This window comes from Vigna radiata, chromosome 9, assembly GCF_000741045.1.
Source record: "Vigna radiata var. radiata cultivar VC1973A chromosome 9, Vradiata_ver6, whole genome shotgun sequence".
NCBI lineage: Eukaryota > Viridiplantae > Streptophyta > Magnoliopsida > Fabales > Fabaceae > Vigna > Vigna radiata.
This window is the reverse complement of record NC_028359.1, coordinates 10355637-10374274: the sequence shown is the minus strand read 5'-3', so window position 1 is coordinate 10374274 and position 18638 is coordinate 10355637. Positions and strand designations below refer to the sequence as shown.

Sequence of the window (18638 nt, the reverse complement as noted above, 5' to 3'; positions counted from 1 at the left end):
CTATCATTCAAAGAAGGATAAAAGAAACATAAAGTGTTTCAACTGTAACAAGTATGGGCACTATGCATCAGAGTGTCGTGCAGATGAAGGGAAACAAAAGCGATATCAGTCCAAAGAAGCAAGCGTTGCTCAAGAGGATTCAGATTCAGAACCTTTGACTTTGATGGTGACCACTTCAGGTGAATGCTCCAACTCTCAAAGTGAGATATGGTATCTTGATTCGGGATGTTCGAATCATATGACATGCCATCGGGATTGGCTAATCAACTTTGATGAGTCAAAGAAGAGTAAAGTCAAGTTTGCCTATGACAGCACCCTGAGAGTTGAAGGCACGGGAGATGTAGTGATTCGGAGGAAGAATAGATCACATGCAGTAATCACAAGCGTGCTATTGGTCCCAGATATGAAGTGCAATCTTCTAAGTGTTGGACAGCTTGTTCAAAAAGGATTCAAGGCGGTAATGGAGAGCAATAAGGTTGAGCTTTATGACGGTGATAAAAACCTGATCTTGAGAAGCAAGATCTCCAAGAACAGAACCTTTCAGGTTAGCTTGGAAGCAGTAGAGAATTCGGAGTGCATGGCTNCAGTNAAGAGTAATGAAGTGAGCTGGCTATGGCACTTAAGATATGGCCACCTGAACTTCAGAAGTTTGCAACAACTCAGTGCAAAGAGAATGGTGCATGGTTTGCCCGAGATTATCTTACCAGAAATGGTGTGCGGAAATTGTATGGCAGGGAAACAAACAAGGAAATCGTTTAAGAACGAGTTGAATAAGAGAGCTAAAGAATGTTTAGNCGTTGTTCATTCANACATATGTGGTCCAGTTGNAGCGCCAACGATTGCTGGAAACAGGTACTTCATATCATTCATTGATGAATTCAGTAGNATGATATGGGTGTATCTGATTAAGGCAAAAAGTGAGGCATTGGAGATGTTCATTCGCTTCAAAGCTCGAGTTGAAAGAGAGAGCGNCAAGAAGCTGAAAATACTTAGAACAGATGGAGNAGGAGAATATGTTTCTGCTGCCTTTGAGAATCATTGCCAAGCACATNGAATTGTACATGAAGTTACAGCGCCGTATACTCCTCANCATAACGGACTAGCNGAGAGGAGAAATCGGATGATCTTTGATCTGGCCAGAAGTATGTTGAAGGANAAGGGTCTGCCACGAAANTTGTGGGGTNAGGCNGTTTCAACNGCTGTCCACCTCNTCAACAGATGTCCAACGAAGAAGCTTGGAGAGAGAGTGCCACTGGAGGCGTGGACTGGAGAAAAGCCGACAATTGGCTATTTGAGGGTGTTTGGATCACTAGCACACGTGCATGTACCAGATCAAAGGAGATCTAAGTTGGAAGACAAAAGCAGAGTAATGGTGTTCATTGGGTATCACCCAACTGGGGCATATAAGCTCTTCGACCCAGTTGAAGAGAAGGTGACTATAAGCCGCGATGTGGTGGTTCTGGAAAATCAGTGTTGGGATTGGAATCAGAAATGCACTAAAACAATGAAAACCAGAGTAGTTGAAAATGTTGATGACTCTACTACAATGGAGTCAACTACGATGTTAGAAGATGATGGGCATGAATCAAGGAGACCACAGAGGCAGCGGGTTCAGCCACAGAGATTTGGTNAGTNTGAGATCTACTCTGATGCACAAATAGATNATGAAGGGGACCTTGTTCACATGGCTATGCTGGCTGAGGCAGAACCCATTGATGAGACTGAAGCTTTAAAAGAACCCGTATGGCGAAACGCAATGAGAGAAGAAATAGAGTCCATCGAGAAGAATGGGACCTGGCAGCTCGTTGATCTTCCTCCGAAGAAGAAGAGTATCAGTGTGAAATGGGTGTTTAAGAGGAAGCTGAAACCTGATGGATCTGTGTCCAGATACAAAGCACGTCTAGTAGCGAAAGGTTTCCTTCAAAAACGAGGTTTGGATTTTAACGAAGTGTTTGCACCAGTAGCTAGGATGGATATTATTCGCTTAGTAATTGTTGTAGCCTCTGCAAGACGTTGGTCCCTGTGCCAGCTCGATGTGAAGTCTGCGTTTCTTCACGGTCCACTTGAAGAAGAAGTATACATCCAGCAGCCACCTGGATTCGTGAACAGAGGCAAAGAACACTGTGTGTACAGGTTGAGGAAAGCCCTATATGGCTTGAAACAAGCCCCCAGAGCTTGGAATATACGCATCGATGCATTTCTGATGAAACTTGGTTTCACCAAATGTGTAGTGGAACACGGAGTGTATGTAAGAAGAGGCAAGGAAGAGGAGTTGTTGATCATTTGCCTGTATGTTAATGATCTACTCATCACTGGATCAAGCCCAGCGTAGATGGATGAATTGAAAAAGGTTATGCAGACGGAATTTGAAATGACAGATCTGGGGAAGTTAAGCTACTTCCTAGGAATGGAATTCACCTACACTACAGAAGGTCTGATATTACATCAGAAGAAGTATGCTAAGGAGCTACTTAAGCGTTTCAATATGTCTAATTGCAACTCTGCAAAGAGTCCAGTTGAGGTGAACTTAAAGTTACTAAGCTTTGAGAATGAAGATGACATTGCAGCAACCGTGTATAAACAGATTGTGGGTTCATTACGGTTCTTATGCAACAGCAGACCAGACCTGTCATTCAGTGTTGGGTTGATAAGTCGATTTATGGGAAAACCGAAGAAGACACACATATTGGCTGCCAAAAGAGTGTTACGATATGTTAAAGGTACTGTAGACCTTGGAATCCTATTTCGTTTTGGCACGCGAGAAACTGATGAAGGAAATTTGAAGCTTATTGGTTTCACAGATTCAGATCATGGCGGTGACTGTGTTGAGAGGAAGAGCACATCGGGTTATGTGTTTTTGCTTAATGGATCTCCAATCTCATGGTGCTCCAAGAAGCAGCCTGTTGTGGCTCTATCCAGCTGCGAAGCTGAGTATATAGCTGGTAGCTACGCAGCATGTCAAGGAATATGGTTAACTGAGATTTTGAAGGAGTTGAAGATTCTTGTGAAGACACCACTGGAGCTGAAGATTGATAATGTGTCTGCCATCAATCTCTCCAAGAACCCCGTGAGCCATGGTCGCAGCAAACATATAGAGGTTCGATATCACTTTCTCAGGGATATGGTAAACAAAGGGAGAATATCCCTGACTTACTGCAGCACTGAAAACCAGTTAGCTGATGGTTTTACTAAAGCACTGAAGATTGAAAAGTTTGATTGATTGAAGAAAGAAATTGGTGTTCGGTCAGTTTGCCTTGAAGGGGAGTGTTGAAGTCAAGTCAAACTGATTTACTTTAATGCATTTCTGTTTTTACTGTTTGACAGTTATGTTTGTTTGTTGCTTCGTTGCTCTGTTTAGCCTTTGTATATAAACTGGTGCATCCCATTACTTTTCAATAATATACACAGACTCTATTCCTTCATTCTCTTCACTCTTTCTCCAACACATGATATATCATGAGTAAGACAAGTTATAAATTCTGATAAAGTCTTTGTCGTTGTTGACATTATTTATTCTTTATTGATCTTTAAATAAGGAATGTGGGAAATCCTAGGCCAGACTCATCCCTCCATTCCTTTCATAGCTGTCTTGTAACAGAGGATATTCACTTATGTTAATTACTGAAAGAGAAAGAGGGATCAATTCCTTTTGTGGCAACAACTTAAGGTTCAAACAGTTTGAATCTCTAGCTTTTAAAGAGAGATCATATATTTTAAGTCCCACACCATTCAAGAAAGAAATGACTCTGATGCACAGTGATACAATGACACAAGAGAAGTAGGAAGCAATTGCTTTTCCAAGGCATCTGTGAGACTTAAGAAACTTAAGAAACCGAGTACCCCACTAAGTGATGGATGGTAGTGTGAGTGCCCAACAATTAAAGATCTCAACTTTTCGTAAATTGAAAGGCTAATCCTCTTCCGCAAATGACTTCAGACATAGTAGCTCATAAACAATCAATTCTTGAAGGCTTCTGAGGGTGTTAATTTGTTTTAGCAAACACTAGTTAGAAATCTTTTGATATTCAAAAATTGAAAATTCTTATGTAGAGCTATCAAAATGGGTTACAACCTGCGGGTCAACTCGACCCACCACGGGTTCGGGACGGATTGGATTTGAAAAAATTGTATATTTTTATGCGGGTCAGATTTCAACCCGGCTCATTTAAACCCGACTCATGCGGGTTGAACCCTTGGTGGGTCGGGTTGGCCCACCAACTCACCTACCTAATTTTATTTTATTAAAATTTAATTTTAATTTTATATAAGGATATTTATTATTTTTTTTTGCTTGAAAAGGTTATTTAAGTTTTCTATTTTCTAAATTAATTAAACAATCATGTTAGGAGTGAAATTTGTTTAGATTTGAATTATAGAAAATTTGTAATTTTTTAATTAAAAAAAGTAATTAAGTGAGCCAACCTGTGGTGGGTCGGGCCGGGTTCGAATTTTTCTGGCTCGCTAAAAAATGAGCCGGGTTGGGTTGGCTTACTAAGTGACCAACCCGTGGTGGGCCGGGTTGGGCTGGATTACCCATTTTGATAGCTCTACTCTTATGGTGAACTTAAATATAATATAATTAAATGGGTTCTTTATTTGCTTATGAGTTTTGTCTGTTTTAAAGTGTAAAGATAGGCATTTTAATGCAGTGATTATTACATAATAATATGTAATAATTGTATTTTAATGGTAGAGATTATGCCTTGGAGATGAAAAATCAAGATGTAAGTCTATATTGTACATGTTAACCATTCCGCTTCTCACCATTGGTATCAGAACTTGCTTGGATAATAATTCAAAATGATGGAGCAACATCAAACCTTTGTTGTGATGCCTCTATCAATAGACCTCCATTGTTTACTAGAAAAAACTATGTGTTTTGGAAAGTGAAAATGCAAATTTTCATGGAATCTATTGATAGAGAGATTTGAAAAATCGTCACAAATGGTCCTTTTCTTCCGACTATATTTATTAACAATTTGCAAGAATTCAAATCGCGAGAACAAAAGAATGCTGATGATAGAAGAAGATTCCAATAGGATGTAAAGGCCTATAACATAATATCATCTGCTTTATCTGTTGAATTTTATTAGGATCTCAACCTGTAAGACTGCTCAAGAGATGTGAGAGATGTTGAGAGTCACCCATGAAGGAACTGATGATGTTAGGAGAGTCAGAAGAAATACTTTAATCCCAAGAGTATGAGATGTTCTGAATGAAGAAGGGAGAAACTATTGTAGATGTTCATGTTCAAAAGCCCTTCACACATATAGTGAATTATCTCATTGAGTTAGGTAAGTCCTTTGATAACGATGAATTAAATATAAAATTCTTAAATCTTTAGACAGGACTTAGGAACCAAAGGTTTAATTCTTTTTCTCAAACAATCATATCATTTGTGCTTCAAATTTTGTACTGGAAGAGCAATTTAAGTGAATACCATTATCTAATAGATTCTTATGTTTGTACATAGCACTGGTGTCAATGTGTTTTACAAACCTATTTCACCCTTTTATATGTGCTGTAAATCCTCAGTCATCAAAATTTAAATCTAGCAATTGGTAACGAAGAAATTATTCTTTCAAATAACGTATTTTAACTATCGCTAGAAATGACCATGTGATGTGTGAAAAATCTAAAGCAAACTATTTTCTGCTTAAGTTGCAAATTTTGTTCTGTTGGTTGTTAGATTCAATTTTATCAGTACTTTTCTCTTTATACATAAATACTTCACTTATCATTTATCACTATCTACTTCATGGCAGCATTTGCATCCATGCATATGGAGCCTAATCATTCATACAACTGATAACAATTTATAAAATACTTTTTCTCTGATTTTCATTTTTCTCTCTTGCTGTTGTACAGAGTACCCACTCTATTGACAAGAGTGATCATGGATTGGGTCACATGGGTTGAAAACTATACAAAAACATAAATGACTATTGCTTCTTGCACCCTCACACTAGTAGAAAAAGACTAAATTACCCTTTATCATTGCACCACACTATCACTTCCACATTTTCACCGATGTCCCTTTCATCATACTCACTGTTGCAGAGGGAGAAGAAAAAAGAAGGAAAAAAAGCTTATTTCGAAAAACTTTCTAAAATGTATTTCATATTCCGAAAATTTGTTTAGTAAGTATTATATATATTTTGTTAAATTTATTCCAGCAATCTTATTTTAGAATGCAAATCATTCGTTTAGAAAATTTTATTCTAAAATTCTTTTCAAAGAAATTTTAGAAAACTTATTTTGAAAATTTTCGGAACATATAATCTAAAAAACAAATTTGTTTATTTTGTTAAACAAACCTTTTTTAAAAATAAATAAATAAATACAAACAAACAGGATCGTCATAGGTTTAATGGTATACCTCATCACTCAATTATCATTACTTTACTATTTTTTTTTCACAAATTTTATTATCAACTCGTTTGATTTTCGCATATTAAAAGTCTAATTAAGTAAGGACATATAATAAAACATAGCAGGAAAAACAAAGTAAAGTCAAAATGATAACGTCTATGAAAAGAATAGTGGTAAAATGATATTGTTTTAGTTTTAGTTTTTAAACATTTTTTACACGTTATCATTCTCTTAGAAATCTAACGAAGTACTAAGATACACAGCAACAAAGAGTTGATGGTAAAATATGAAACGAAAAAATTAGAAACATAAAGTTTGTAGAATAATAATAGTTCAGTTATAAAATATATCAGTAGACTATATTATATGAATGAACCATGATTAGGTTTGTCTGAATAAAATTTTCTTAGAATAATGGAATTAAGTGATAAGAAAGTTAGGAAAAATACTAACCACTATAATTGATTCATTTATCTTAGGGATGTTATTTGAAATGATGTTGTTAATAATAAGTAATAAGATGAAGTATTAATAATGTATTGAGAAAAATCAGACATTTAATTTAAGTTTATCAAAGTAAAAACTTATTAAAATGTTATAAATAAGATAAGATTCTATAATATTTAAGGTTCATATATTAGAGGAGGGATTATGAGAGAATATTTAAAGAAAGTGGATTTGGAACAATAGAAGAAAAACGGGAATGAAAGAGATGGTATTAGTTTTGTGAAATTATTGTAGTCATTTAAAGAATACTAGATGTTTATTAGCTAAATTCAAGAAAGAGTTAGTAGATACGAGGAAGAGTAAGAAAATTACAACGCCTCATACTCGTTAAACATGAAGCATAATATTGAATTATTAACTGTTGGTTCTACCTAAAGGACTAAGAGAATGAAGTTATTTAATGGAGGACTAGACCAGATGAATTCATCTAATAGGTATTAGATGAGTATGGTGTTGGAAGAGGTGGTACTTTGAGACAAGTAGACATATTTAAGTTAGCGCGAGTTAGTGCGTGTGTTTTCTGTTTAGTGAATGTGGATGAATGTTAGGTGTATTTTGTATTAGTTCTTTCGAGGAGGAGATTCATAAGAAAGACATAATACTAATAAGATATGAGTCCAATTATATAAAAGATTGACACAACTTTCTATTAAAAACTTTAAGGTTTAAAGTTATACACGGATTTTACCTTTGGAATTATCTATCATCAATTGAAATATCTATTATGAAAAAAAAATTTCATATGTAAAATTTGTCATTAATAAGTTGGTCAGTAATTAAAATTTTAAAATTCAACAATAAAATCTATCAATAATTCAAATTTACTAATTGATTTATTTTTGTTTCTAAAATTCCATCAAAAATTTCAAGAATTTTTTGTTATACTTTTCTTAATCTTTATTTGATAATTATTTCTTCAGTGAGGAAGGTCATATAAACATTTTTCAGGCTAGGGTGTGTTTTTTCAAAACAAAACAAGGTTTAAACTTGGTATTTCAATCAAATTTAAAGTGGCTGTTTGTCCCTAACTCAAATTCATTAAAGAAAAATTTGCCTTGATGCTTTCCTCACCTTCTAATGTGCAGACCAAAGATGAACACTTGACACATAATTAGTCTACACAAAGCATATGCTTTTAATCATTCACGAATGTTGGATGTTACTTTGTTTTGTTCTTTCATGCCGTTCTATTTTTTAACATATCAATGCTTGCTGAGACTATTTTTTTTAATGTCTTGGCAAAATATTGAACCTATCCTTTAAACATTCGTTGTGCAATGTCACCATAACCATAGACAATAAATTATTCATCACTCACAATTTATTCAAATGGATAAAGGCTAATCAGTAAGGTTTCATTCACGTATATGAATATGTTTGATTTTTAGCTATCAACTTGTGTGCAGACATGAATTTAAAACTAGTAATAATGAAAAATTGTGTTTGATTTTAAATTAAATTATAAATTTTAGTCCTATTTTTTAAGAAAGTTATTTTCAATAAACTAAATTATACTTGGAGGGTTTCACACATGACAAAGGAAGTTCAGAGGTGACTAAAAAAAAACTCCATTAATGTTTTATGATACATGAACTAAATATTTCATAATTTAGTTAAGAAACTAAATATAATTTTTCAAGGTTAAAAAAAACATATTTAAAAGTAATGTACGTGTAGCAAAAAAGTTCAATCATTTAACAGTAATTATATGGGTTCATCTATTTCTAAATAACGTTGAGTTCTTACGATACCAATTGTTGTTTTACAGATAATATACGAGTTGAAATAAAAGTGATCGTTATTATATTCAATATGCACGACCAAAAAAGCTAATTGAGATTAATTCTCGCAAACTAATTTACTGTTATTATTCTACCGAAGTTTAGGAACATTTATTTTGATTAAAAAACTTTATTCAGCAACTAAAACAAAAAAAAAAAATAGAGATAATTAACAAGAAAAGTATAAAAGCAAATATTTACCAATAATCCTTCAAATTCAACGTAGGATTTATATCTGATAATTTTTGAGCTTACAATTTTAAAAGGACGTTTGTTTCAGTGTTCTATTCTCAGCAATTATAGTTAAAAAGGATTCCACCTGCATTATATCTTTTCCAATGGCCTAAGCTTCGAACAACCAGAGAGGATGAGAGTTTTTAAAGATCTCAACTTATATACCTTTCTTGGAAGATATATTAGATTTGTACAGTCCTTCAAATTTATCAATACTATATTGGAGAGATCAGCAATGGATTGGTGTACCTGGAGCAAACTTGGACAATCTTTTAGAATGAGTTGTTCAAGACTTGGTAGTCCTGAAAAGTCAGGTGTTTCTATCAGGTATTTGGAGTGACTAAGATTAAGGAATTTTAACCGCTCTAAAACCTGCAACCATAGTTTTTCGACAAAAGATTAAGAAACATAAAATATGGGTTAGTTAATAAATAGAACCAATTAAAAGAAAAGCGCATGTAATGAATACCACGCGTCCTTGCCAGACGAGATGGAGAAGACTATGCTTGAAATCAATTGCAATTACATTTTCCAAATGAAAGTTCTTTGGAATGCATTTATATGGAAAGCCTGGCCAACAAATCCATCTCAGTTGTTTAAAAATGTGCCCATAATCTCCAATAAGTTTTACATCATCAAGTTGTAGCAGTCTTAGTCTCTTCATTTTCTCGAAAGCACGAGCTTCAAACCAATCTCCAATTCTGGAATAAAGTTTCAGGGACAATATAGCTTCTGTCCCCTGTGATGAGTATAAAAGAAAAACATTTCAGAAATCCCTGAGTAATTGTTGATTTGAAGTTTCATAATCATATAAAGAATGTTCTTACAGTGTTCTCTTTCAGTACATCTTCTACGTCATCCTGAAACCACAATCGACTCCTTTTTCCCGGTTTCTCTGGGCATTCTTGACGAATAATTTCTCTTCCCATCTCTTGTAACAAATGATGCATTTGAAGTTTGTTATTCCTTTCAACTTTTATGAAGCCACGCTCTATGAGAACTGTTATTCCAATATCAGCATTTAGTCCACAGCCATTTAATATCTCCGTGACATAGTCTTTGTCTTTGACAATAAAGAAACAACATACGTCCAGAAATATATCCTTTTCCGTATCACATAAAACTTCAAAACATACTTTTAATATGCTCACAAGTTCATCCGGGGGAATTCTTTGTAATTTCAACAATACATTTTCCCACACTTGTATTGTCCTATCACACAAACAGGAACCAAGGAACTGAAGAGCTAGAGGTAGTCCTCCACAATAAACAACGACGTTTCTTGCGAGTAAACTCCATTCGTTTCTTGGTTTGGCTTCTCTAAAGGCATGCCAACTAAAAAGCTCAAGTGACTCATTTTCGTTCATAACATCCATTTCATAAACATAATTATTTCTGAGTTCTTTCAGCAATTGAAGATCTCTAGTTGTAATGATTATCACAGTTCCTGGACAAAACCATTCACGACTTCCGCATAGGTTTTCTAATTGGCCAAACTCATTCACATCATCAAGCACAATGAGCAACTTTTTTCGAGAAAATCCATTCTGGATCATAGTTCTTCCCATCCCAACGCTTTTCACCTTCAACTTGGAATTTAGGACATCAGAAAGAAGATTTTCTTGCAAAGTAACATACCTTTCATAACGAATATTCTCAATAAAACTCTTACCAATGAATTGACGATAAATTCGATTGTAGATGGCTTTGGCTATGGTTGTTTTACCTGATCCTGCCATTCCCCATATTCCTATCATACACACTTTCGTGGATTGATTTTCAATACATTTAATCACTTCTTCTACGCGCGACTCTAATCCAACAGGATATTCGGTAATAAACAAGTCTTTATGGTCCAGTAATGTCTTGACGCGGTTAACAATTACGTCTACAAGTTCAGCATCATGCCTTCAAGATGATAATATGTGTTACCAAAATTAAATCATAACCTTAACACATGCTTCATTCACTCTCAAACCAAAGAAAGTAGGAATGTTTCATTTGTTTACCTGTAATTTCTGACATCCCAACCAGTCATGCTCCACTTGTTTAACAACGCATATTTCAGTACTGCTGAACAGCTTTTGTGTGCAGATTCTTTCAACGCTTTTCCAAAATCATCCATCAGATAACGTACATCCAATGGGTCAATCTCGTAAAATACGGGCACAACTATTTGGGCAAAAGTTTGGTGGCATTCAATGATTTTTTCAAGCTCAAGAAGACAGCAGGTAGATTCAGCGTATGATTTGGAGAAAACAATTATTGTAATCTTAGTGCCTTCTATTGCTCGCATATGCTCTTCTACCTTCATCCCTTCTTGCAGATTCTCCTGGCATGAAAAGTTTTGACTTGAGCTTGTAAAAGGACAGAGTGGAGATGAGAAACAAATCTTCTACCGATTTCTTCTCCACCAAAGTTGATGAACACATCGTGTATGAAGTGGGGTTCTGATTTTAAGAAGGATGAAGATGATGATGATAAAGAAGATGCAAACTCCATGGAAGGAATTGAAGTCAATTCTTCAAAGGTAACGCAATAATGTAAAAGATTAATATGTTTTAGGTGTAGTCTGTAAGTGCGTTATGACTCACCCAATATCACTTTACTAAATTCCATTTATGTTTTATATTTTTCCTCCTGAACCCATCTTAGTATGCATGCGTTAAATTTTTAGAAAGACACTTTAAGAGTTGCAATTGTTGACTTTTGATTTCAAAGAAAAACTTTAAATATTAAAATATTTATGTTGTTTAAGTAAGATTTTTAAAGAAATTACGATATTCTATCAAAACTATTAAAAAGATTTAGAAAAGGAAACACTTAAATAATATTTAATTAAGATTTTAAAGGAAAACATTAGATGTTGTGTAGAATTCATAGTTTTTCGCTTTCTTTATTCTTTCATTCTAACACAAAATTCTAATGGAAGATTTAGGTACTTCATATAATTTTTTTTACATTTCTTATGAAGCTGTGTCAAGGAGTTCATCATTTTTTTAATTACGTGAAGAAACTATCTTTGTTAGATACCGAACTGCTTCCCTAAAAGCCATTTCAAATCAACGAATTCTCCATCTTTAAGCATTGGTAAGAAATGACTATTTAAAAACACGAAACAAAGAAACTGAAATCTATTGTTAAAGAATGAATGTATAAACCAATCAGCAATACAATGCATTATTGAGAAACAGAGAAGCAATCTGAACATTAAATTATACTAGTTTCTGCAACAAAATTTAAGTAAAAAAATGCAACATGATTTATCATGAGTAAGACAAGTTATAAATTCTGATAAAGTCTTTGTCGCTGTTGACATTATTTATTCTTTATTGATCTTTAAAGAAGGAATATGATAAATCCTAGGCCAGGTTCATCATCCCTTCATTCCTTTCATAGCTCTCTTGTAACAGAGGATATTCACTTATGCTATTTACTGAAAGAAAAAGAGGGATCAATTCCTTTTGTGGCAACAACTTATACTTCAAAAAGTTTGCAAACAGTAGATTTTAAAGAGAGATGAGATATTTAAGTTCCACACCATTCAAGCAAGAGATGACTCTGATGCACAGTGACACAATGACACAAGAGAAGTTAGAAATATTTTCATATACAAAAATTGAATACTCTTAGGGTAAACTTAAATGTAATATAATTAAATGGGTTATTTATTTGCTTAGGAGTTTTGTCTCTTTTAAAGTGCAAAGAGGAGCATTTTAAAGTAGTGTTTATTACATAGTAATATGTAATAATTGTATTTTAATGGTAGAGATTATGCCTTGGAGATGAAAAGTCTAGATGTAAGTCTATAAATTATAAATGTCTAGTTTACACACAATATAGCAAACATAAAAGCAATACAAAGAAGTGAACAAGTTTTTCACATACTGGTTTAGTTTTGCCAACAAATTGGCCTCAAAGCTAGAAAGCCTTAGTTTTTGAGTTGAAAAAGAGCTAAAGAAACCTTGAGTGTTTGAGGAAGAAAGAGTGAGATGGCCACCCTTTCAAACAGGGTGTCCCTGTCTCAGTTGACAAAGAAAGTAAACTATGATAATTGGAGTCTGCAGATGAAGACTCTTCTTGGACTGTGGGATGTAGTTGAAAGCTAGCAAATGTTGAAGAACAGACGATTCCCAGATTGTTGTGTCACTAAGGGGAAAAAAACACTTTCGAAATCACCTAATATGTTTCGATTTCAAGAAAAATGATGTCTTCAAAAATGCAATGCTTTTTTAAAAAATTTTGCACAATTATAGGCTTCAATTCTAAAATAGCCGAAGCCCATACTTTTATAGGCTTCAGTTCTAAAATAGTTATGTAAATATTTTCAAAAATGCCACCTGCAGCACTTTTGAAAATACTTCTAAATCTCTAAGCTTCGGTTATTTAAAGAGCGATCCGCAAATATTTTCAAAAATTACACTAGTGACATTTTTTGAAAGTATTTGCATAATTATAAGCTTTAGCTCTTTAAAAAATCGAAACATATTCGTCTATTAGGGTTAAATTACATTCCCATCATAGCTTTTGCATTTGCATCACTACACTACTCCTCAATTGTAGAGCCACTATGCATCATTCCTTCGCACAACATCATTCCTCCATGTCCCCACTTTCGCTGCTACTCTCCTCCCTTCCTTTCCTCATAGCCAATGCGACGTGTGTCGCCACATCGCCATGAGCCTCCCCTTCCTTCCAATTTCGAAAGAAACTAAAGGTTCATTCTCTCATCTTGCTTTTTTTTTTTTGTTTCATAATTCTTTCTTCCTAATGTAGGTAATGTGAAGGGTAAGAAAGGTGGTGGTGAATTTATTTGTTAGTGGGGAGCATAATTGCTCTATAGTGGTTTTGGATGAAAAATACTAAGAAGGTGAGGAGAGAAGAAAATGAAACTTTAATTTAAAAAACATATGGGGAATAGGCTTTGGTTCAAGAAAGAACTAAAGCATAAAGTAAATAATATGCTTCACTTATGACCTGAATCCTAAAATTTTAAATTTTTTACCTTGTTTGAGAATTCTTTGGTTAAAGAACCAAAGTATAATCTCCAAAATAATCGGTGTCGAAGTCCTTACTTGCATTAGTGTGTTTAGAAAAACGCAAGTAAAGGAAAAAAACAACTTTGTACGTGTTGTATCGAGTTGTGGATTTGACTAGGAGAAGATAGAAAACACTGTGTCTTCAAAAGAAGCAGGGATTATTAAGGAGTTTTTATGGCTTGTAAAGTAGTTAGGTTGTCAAGTGAATTTGGTTTTTCAAGACAAGCAAGACTCACTAAACAGAAAGGATATCACATAATGTATATGCACCAAGTTATTCAATTTCTTGATCCCCTTTTCATTCTTTTGCTTCCTCTTTACAACCTAGGATAATCTCTATAACCTTGAAAATGTTAAAAATATGTTGATCACGATATTTTTCGAATAGATTTTTCGAAAGGCCGAAATTTATCAGTAAATATGCAATTGGTAATATTTACCAACGGAAATTTATATCCATTCAGTAACTATGAAAGGAAAAATTCGTCAATAAATGTTGCAAATTGATTCACCTTCTTTCTCCTCTCGCGGTAAATACCTAGCCGGTAATATTTATCAACATAAGTTTTTATCCATTCCATAATTATCAAAGGAAAAATTCTTCAATAAATGTTAACGAACTCATTCACCTTTTTCCCCATCTCGCTTTCTTCTTCGTTCTTTTAGCTTTCAATTTTTTTTTCTCTATCTTTCTTAACCTCTTCCGCACACGCACCACACCTCAAAGGAGAGAGTCCATCTTCATTCCCAAACTAAAACGATAAAACCTCAAATAAAAACTAATCAAAAATGAAAAATCAGAAGGTATCAAAGGAAAGCGAAGATCAAGTTCATTCGATCTACGGTGATTATACGTGGCTCACGATATGCATCTTCAAGGTGCTGCAATGGAAGTTTGATGGTGAACATTGACATTGCTTCTGTGTGAACTGATGTCATGGTAAAGCTCGAATCTGCTTAGGTTCATATTCAGGTACTTGTTGCAAATGGTGGTCAGGTGGCTCGCAAAGATCTGATGTTGAACAATGGCTGCATTGGGGTGGTTCTCTCACGGTTTCATGTATGGATTACGTCATTGCCAAGCCGAATCAATTTCAGTCCTTGATGTCAACGAAACAACGCGCAAGTCCATATGTAATTGTCGTAGTTATCTCAACCTCCTTTTTTCTCTGTCACTGATAACGGCATCGAATAACATGCTCGCCAACAGAGGATCTATCCAAATAAGGACACCTAATGGCTGACTCTAGTGTTGGCTAAGGTTTCTATGTGGAGTTATTGCAGAAGAAACCCTTGGTGGTTTCTAAATTGAAAAAGATGAAGACGGGTTTCTTATGGATTTTAATTTGTGCACTTGTTTGAAATTAATCTTTGCACCTCCATATATGATATCTTGAACAAAAATGGTGAAGGTTTTAGGTTCAGCTTTTCATTCACGTTGTATGTATATATTGGTGAAAAATTTGCCACTATTTTTATTAACAGATTTATTGATAAAAAACCTCATCAGTAGTAAGAATTTTAAATTATTAACGAATTTTAAGGTTTAAAGTTATAGATAGTTTTTTTACCTTTGGAAATATCTGTTGGTAAATGAAATATGTATTATCGGAAAAAGTTTTTCATACACGTTGGTAAAAAGTTTGCTACACTTTTTATCAACAGATTTATCGATCAAAAAGCTCATTTGTAATAGGAATTTTAAATTATTAGCAAATTTTAAGGTTTAAAGTTATAAATGGATTTTATCTTTGGAAATATTTGTCGGCAAATGAAATATGTATTATTGAAAAAAATTTCTATATGAAAAATTCGACAATAATAAATTAATCAGTAATTAAAATTTTAAAATTCATCGATAAAATCTGTTGGTATTTCAAATTTGCTGATGGATTTATTTTCTTTTCTAAAATTCCATAAAAAATTTCAAAAAATTTTGTTGTACTTTACCCAATCTTTATTTGACTATATGAATATGTTTGATTTTTAGCCATCAACTTGTGTGCAGACAAATTTAAAACTAGTAATAATGAAAAATTGAGTTTGATTTTAAATTAAATTATAAAATTTTAGTCCTATATTTTTTTAAGAAAGTTATTTTCAATAAACTAGATTATACTTGGAGGGTTTCACACATGATAAAGGAAGTTCCGAGGTGACTAAAATATAACTTCCTCCAATGATGTTTTATGATACATGAAACTAAATATTTTATAATTTAGTTAAGAAACTAAACGTAATATTTCATGGTTAAAAAAAACATATTTAAAAGTAATGTACGTGTAGCAAATAAGTTCAATCATTCAACAGTAATTATATTGGTTCATCTCATTCTTAATAACGTTAGGTTCTTATGATACCAATTGATGTTTTACAAAATAATATTAGGTAACAAAACAAAACAGAGGAAATAAAATTCTGAAATAGATAGAATATACGAGTTGAAATAAAAGTGATCGTTATTATTTTCAATATGCACGGNCAATTACTTATAATACTTGCAGTAACCAAAAAGGCTAATTGAGATTCTCGCAAACTAATTCACTGTTATTATTCTCCCGAAGTTTAGGAACATTTATTTTTCCTAAAAAACTTTATTCAACAACTAAAACCAAAAAAACATAAAGTAAATAAGATGACAAGTAGAGTATCAAAGCAAACATTTTCCAATAATCCTTCAAATATAACATAGGGATTTTTATATTTGTAATTTTATAGCTTACAATTTAAAAGGACGTTTGTTTCAGTGTTGTATTTGCTTAGCAATTATAGTTAAAAAGGATTCCACCTGCATTATATCTTTTCCCGTGACCTAAGATTCGAACAACCAGAGAGGATGAGAGTTTTTAAAGATCTCAACTTATATATCTCTCTTGGGAGATATCTTAGACTTGTGCAGTCCTCCAAATTTATTACTCGTATGTTGGACAGAACACCAATGGATGGGTGTACCTTGCGCAATCTTGCACAATCTTTTAGAATGAGTTGTTCAAGACTTGGTAGTCCTGAAAAGTCAGGTGTTTCTTTCAAGTACTTGGAGTGACTGAGATTAAGGAATTTTAACCGCTCTAAAACCTGCAACCATAGTTTTTCAACAAAAAGATTAAGAAAGATAAAATATGCGTTAGTTATAAACAGAATCAATTAAAAGAAAAGGGCATGTAATGAATACCACGCGTCCTTGCCAGACCAGATGGAGAAGACTACGTTTTAAATCAATTGCAATTACATTTTCCAAATGAAAGTTCTTTGGAATGTATCTATAACGAAACCCTCGCCAACAAATCCATCTTAGTTGTTTAGAAATGTGCCCTAAATCTCCACTAAGCTGTACATGATCAAGTTGTAGCAGTCTTAGTCTCTTCATTTCCTTGAAAGCACGAGATTCCAAGCAATCTCCAATGCTGGAATCAGATTTCAGGGACAATATAGCTTCTGTCCCCTGTGATGAGAATAGCAAAGAAAAACAATTTAGAAATCCATGATTAATTGTTGATTTGATGTTTCAAAATCATATAAAGAATGTTCTTACAGTATTCTCTTTCAGTACATCTTCTACGTCATCCTGAAACCACAATCGACTCCTTTTTCCCGGTTTCTCTGGGCATTCTTGACGAATAATTTCTCTTCCCATCTCTTGTAACAAAGGATGCATTTGAAGTTTGTTGTTCCTTTCAACTTTTATGAGGCCACGCTCTATGAGAACTGTTATTCCAATATCAGCATTTAGTCCACACCCATTTAATATCTCTGTCACATACTCTCTTTCTTTGCCAATAAAGAAACAACATACATCCAGAAATATATTCTTTTCCGCATCATGTAAATCTTCAAAACTTATTTTTAATACACTCAGAAGTTCATCCGGGGGAATTCTTTGTAGTTTCAATAATACACTTTTCCACACTTCAATTGTCTTATCACATAAATAGGAACCAAGGAACTCAAGAGCTAGCGGTAGTCCTCCACAATAAACAACGACGTTTCTTGCGAGTTCACTCCATTCTTTTTTAGGTATTGCATCTCTAAATGCATGCCAACTAAAAAGCTCAAGTGACTCATTTTCGTTCAAAAGATGCATTTTATAAACATAATTAACTCTGAGTTGTTTCAACAACTGAAAATCTCTAGTAGTAATGATTATCACAGTTCCTTGACCGAACCATTCACGACTCCCGCATAGGTTTTCTAATTTGGCAAACTCATTCACATCATCAAGCACAATGAGCAACTTTTTTCGCGAAAATCTATTCTGGATCATAGTTCTTCCCATCCCAACGCTTTTCACCTTGAACTTGGATTTGAGGACATCAGAAAGAAGATTTTCTTGCAAAGCAATATACCCTTCATGACGAATATTCTCAATAAAACTCTTTCCAATGAATTGACGATAAATTCGATTGTAGATGGCTTTGACTATGGTTGTTTTACCTGATCCTCCCATTCCCCATATTCCTATCATACACACTTTGCTGGATTGATTTTCAATACATTTAATCACGTCTTCCACGCGGGACTCTAATCCAACTGGATATTCGGTAATAAATAAGTCTTTATAGTCCAGTAATGTGTTAACGCGGTTAACAATTACGTCTACAAGTTCAGCATCGTGTCTTCAAGATGATAATGTGTTACCAAAATTAAAACACAACCTTAACATGCATATGCTTAAATCACTCTCAAACCAAAGAAAGTAGGAAGGATT

The 18638-nt window shown here is 33.8% G+C and overlaps 2 protein-coding genes and 1 pseudogene across 2 annotated transcripts; all 3 read right to left on the bottom strand.

Moving 5' to 3' along the window:
• The window catches only part of LOC106774161, a 42444-nt pseudogene that overhangs the window by 17983 nt on the left and 5823 nt on the right, over window positions 1-18638 (bottom strand).
• Window positions 8855-9669, bottom strand: LOC106774162 (disease resistance protein TAO1-like). Its single transcript, XM_022785948.1, has 2 exons — window positions 9364-9669; window positions 8855-9266 (listed from the first exon to the last, which is right to left on the bottom strand). Exons 1-2 carry the CDS (start codon window positions 9556-9558, stop codon window positions 8985-8987), a joined length of 477 nt encoding a protein of 158 aa, XP_022641669.1. The 5' UTR covers window positions 9559-9669; the 3' UTR covers window positions 8855-8984.
• LOC106774163 (disease resistance protein TAO1-like) lies at window positions 16469-18626 on the bottom strand. Its single transcript, XM_014661042.2, has 3 exons — window positions 17466-18626; window positions 17106-17375; window positions 16469-17008 (listed from the first exon to the last, which is right to left on the bottom strand). Exons 1-3 carry the CDS (start codon window positions 18393-18395, stop codon window positions 16727-16729), a joined length of 1482 nt encoding a protein of 493 aa, XP_014516528.1. The 5' UTR covers window positions 18396-18626; the 3' UTR covers window positions 16469-16726.

What these genes read in the sequence shown, in the direction of transcription:
- LOC106774163 (XM_014661042.2), bottom strand. Translation starts at nt 18,395, where the DNA reads ATGATAGGAATATGGGGAATGGGAGGATCAGGTAAAACAACCATAGTC. An exon ending in ATGTACTGAAAGAGAATACT is followed by an intron (nt 17,376 to 17,465) that starts GTAAGAACATTC and finishes TTCTCATCACAG; the next exon opens with GGGACAGAAGCTATATTGTC. An exon ending in TGGTCTGGCAAGGACGCGTG is followed by an intron (nt 17,009 to 17,105) that starts GTATTCATTACA and finishes CTATGGTTGCAG; the next exon opens with GTTTTAGAGCGGTTAAAATT.
- LOC106774162 (XM_022785948.1), bottom strand. Translation starts at nt 9,558, where the DNA reads ATGAAGAGACTAAGACTGCTACAACTTGATGATGTAAAACTTATTGGA. An exon ending in TCGTCTGGCAAGGACGCGTG is followed by an intron (nt 9,267 to 9,363) that starts GTATTCATTACA and finishes CTATGGTTGCAG; the next exon opens with GTTTTAGAGCGGTTAAAATT.